Genomic DNA, 2,500 nt, shown 5'->3' with positions numbered 1-2,500 from the left:
GAATGCAGGAGAAAGAGGAGAAAAGACTGCAGTGGTTAAGGGAGCACCATAGGCATAAGAGACGAAGGTGACCTTGAGTGAAAGGGAGCACAGGACCGAAGGGACCTTTGAAAACGCTGGCACATGGAACCCCCAAATTCATTGAAATGACAAATCTGAGGTTCATTGTTTGTAAGAACCTAATTAGATGGACCTACGTGTTTGAGATGAACCTAAGAAAAGGTTGCTTTTTCAATACGCTGCGTAGATGAATCTTCCAAAAACACTACAGCTGATGCTGTTTTAAGTCTCATGTGTAGAACTCTATAAACTACAGCTGGTGCTGTTTTAAGTCTCATGTGTCGTACTCTAAAAACTACATCTGATGCTGCTTTAAGTCTCATGCGTAGTACTCTATACAATCTGCATGAACTCAAAGAGAGGAGCTGCTGTTGCATAAAAATGACAACCTTCACAGCGATGTCCAACTCTGTTCTGCATAGCTGTGTCCTTTTCAAACTCTTGTGTACATAACGACAGCATAGCAGATAGATATACATGTATTGACAGAAGAAGAAGAAGAAGAAGAGAAAGAAGAACATGAGGATGAGGATGATGATGATGAAGACAAAGGGAGTAACAATATGTAGCAGTTTTACAGCTTCATCACATAAAATGTGGAGAGAAAGAAAAGAAACCGAGGATAGAAGAAGGACAATGGAGAGATGAAAAGAGAGACAGGAAGAAGATGAACAAGGGAAAAAGAAGACAGTGACAGAGACAGAATGAGAGAGGGGAATAAGAGAGGGGGAAAAGAGACAGAGACAGAAAGAGAGAGAGATACAGAAAGAGAGAGGAGGAAGAGAGACAGACAGAAAGAGAGAGAGAGACAGAAAGAGAGAGGGGGAAGACAGACAGACAGAAAGAGAGAGGAGGAAGACAGACAGACAGAAAGAGAGAGAGAGACAGAAAGAGAGAGGGGAAGAGAGACAGACAGAAAGAGAGAGAGAGACAGAAAGAGAGAGGGAAAAGATAGACAGAGACAGAAAGACAGAGAGAGGGGAAAGAGACAGGGGAAAGTGAGAGGAGAAAGAGAGAGGGGGAAGAGAGACAGACAGAAAGAGAGAGAGGGGGTAAAGGTACCCACTTTGTGCCCTCCTCTGCACCCCCCTCTCCGTCCAGCTTGGCCTCCTCCTCCATCTTCTGCTCGTCGGAGATAAGCTCCTGTTTCCGGTGGCGACGCACACATTTCACCACCACCATGGACAGAATGAGCAGGGCCAGGATGCCCCCCACCGATGCCCCGATCACCACGGCGATGGTGGTGTCCCGAGGTGGTGGCACTACAAAAAAACACCAACACCAACACACACACACACACACACACACAGTATAGAGCTATCAGGATTCAATTGTCCCCAACACAGAGCCATCAGGAGCTGAAAGGAGAGGGAGAAAGGTCGGCAGTTTGGTGACACATTTGGTGACTTAATGCCGTTGTCTTCATTGTGCTGTTTCTACTTGGATGTCATTGTGTCACTAGCTGGTTGAATTCAACATCGGATGCATATATGAATAACTAAACAAACATCAGCAAAACTGAATGAGACTGCCTGGGAGCTTGCGTGTGGTTTGAAGCTCTGTGTGGGCGTGTGGACCTCTGTGTGTGTGTGTGTGTGTATCTGTATGTGTGTGTGCATGTGTGTGCGTGTGTGTGTGTGTATGGGTGTGTGAGCGTGCGCAACCGAGTGGCACTGAGTTGAAGAGGGCTGCCATTCCCATCAATAAGTAAAAGTCAGAAAGGTGCTGAGTCATCACCCAGCACTGCGCACTGCTGCAGTATAAACATGCAGCGTGCAGCATGCAGCCTGCAGTCTGCAGCTCGTCACACAACTCACATGTGTAGAGCACAGTAGAGACACACACAGACAAAAATGTAAAGAATCCAGCGTTTGAGTGTGTGTTTAGGCACACTGACCTCGACACTGGTTAATTTAAATCTCAATGAATTTCGTCTGGGTTATTATATATATATAAATGTTTGAGGACATGCAAATGTATATATAAATGTTTGAGGACATGTCAGATTCACTGGCGTCCCCTTAGACTCATCATCAATAAGCCAATCCAGCCTCCTGAATCCAGGAAGTAAATTACTTAATTTGTGTCACCATTTATTTTCCCAAACAGAAATATGCTACTTAATTATGTATCATGTTTTTTTTTGACAAAGCAAGTAAAGCCAGAAAGCAGGGGATTGGCCAAGGTCTGAGGTGCATTCAAATCAGCAAACAAAGGCAAACGTTCTTAAGCGTTTTAAAACAACTTTGCGTTTGCTTTGTGTTCGCTGCGAACATTTTGGAACAGGTTTCCTTTAGCTTTGTGTTCGCTGCGAACGTTCACCTCTTTTTTGCCGTATTTGAACGCAACCTCTGATAAGCATGTGACATCAAGGTTAACTGACATACATTCTGTCACCACAATGAGCTCGATAACGCCAAGGCCTTGGACGCGGTCAGGT

At 44.9% G+C, this 2,500-nt stretch overlaps 1 protein-coding gene across 2 annotated transcripts in view; it reads right to left on the bottom strand.

Annotated features, from left to right (window-relative positions):
• Positions 1–2,500, bottom strand: part of scn2b (sodium channel, voltage-gated, type II, beta) — a 19,724-nt gene that overhangs the window by 7,231 nt on the left and 9,993 nt on the right. For both annotated transcript variants that reach the window (XR_004164331.2, XM_012829693.3), the window contains exons 3-4: positions 2,448–2,500; positions 1,127–1,322 (exon numbers count right to left, since the gene is read on the bottom strand). The exon at positions 2,448–2,500 is cut by the window's right edge and continues 161 nt beyond it. Coding sequence is in view for 1 of the 2 variants with exons in the window: in XM_012829693.3 (XP_012685147.2) it covers positions 1,127–1,322; positions 2,448–2,500 (249 nt within the window). In the remaining variant the exon portion in view is untranslated. The remainder of the gene's footprint in view (positions 1–1,126; positions 1,323–2,447) is intronic.

Source organism: Clupea harengus, chromosome 9 (assembly GCF_900700415.2).
Source record: "Clupea harengus chromosome 9, Ch_v2.0.2, whole genome shotgun sequence".
Taxonomy (NCBI): Eukaryota; Metazoa; Chordata; class Actinopteri; order Clupeiformes; family Clupeidae; genus Clupea; species Clupea harengus.
This window is presented reverse-complemented; position numbering and strand designations above follow the sequence as displayed.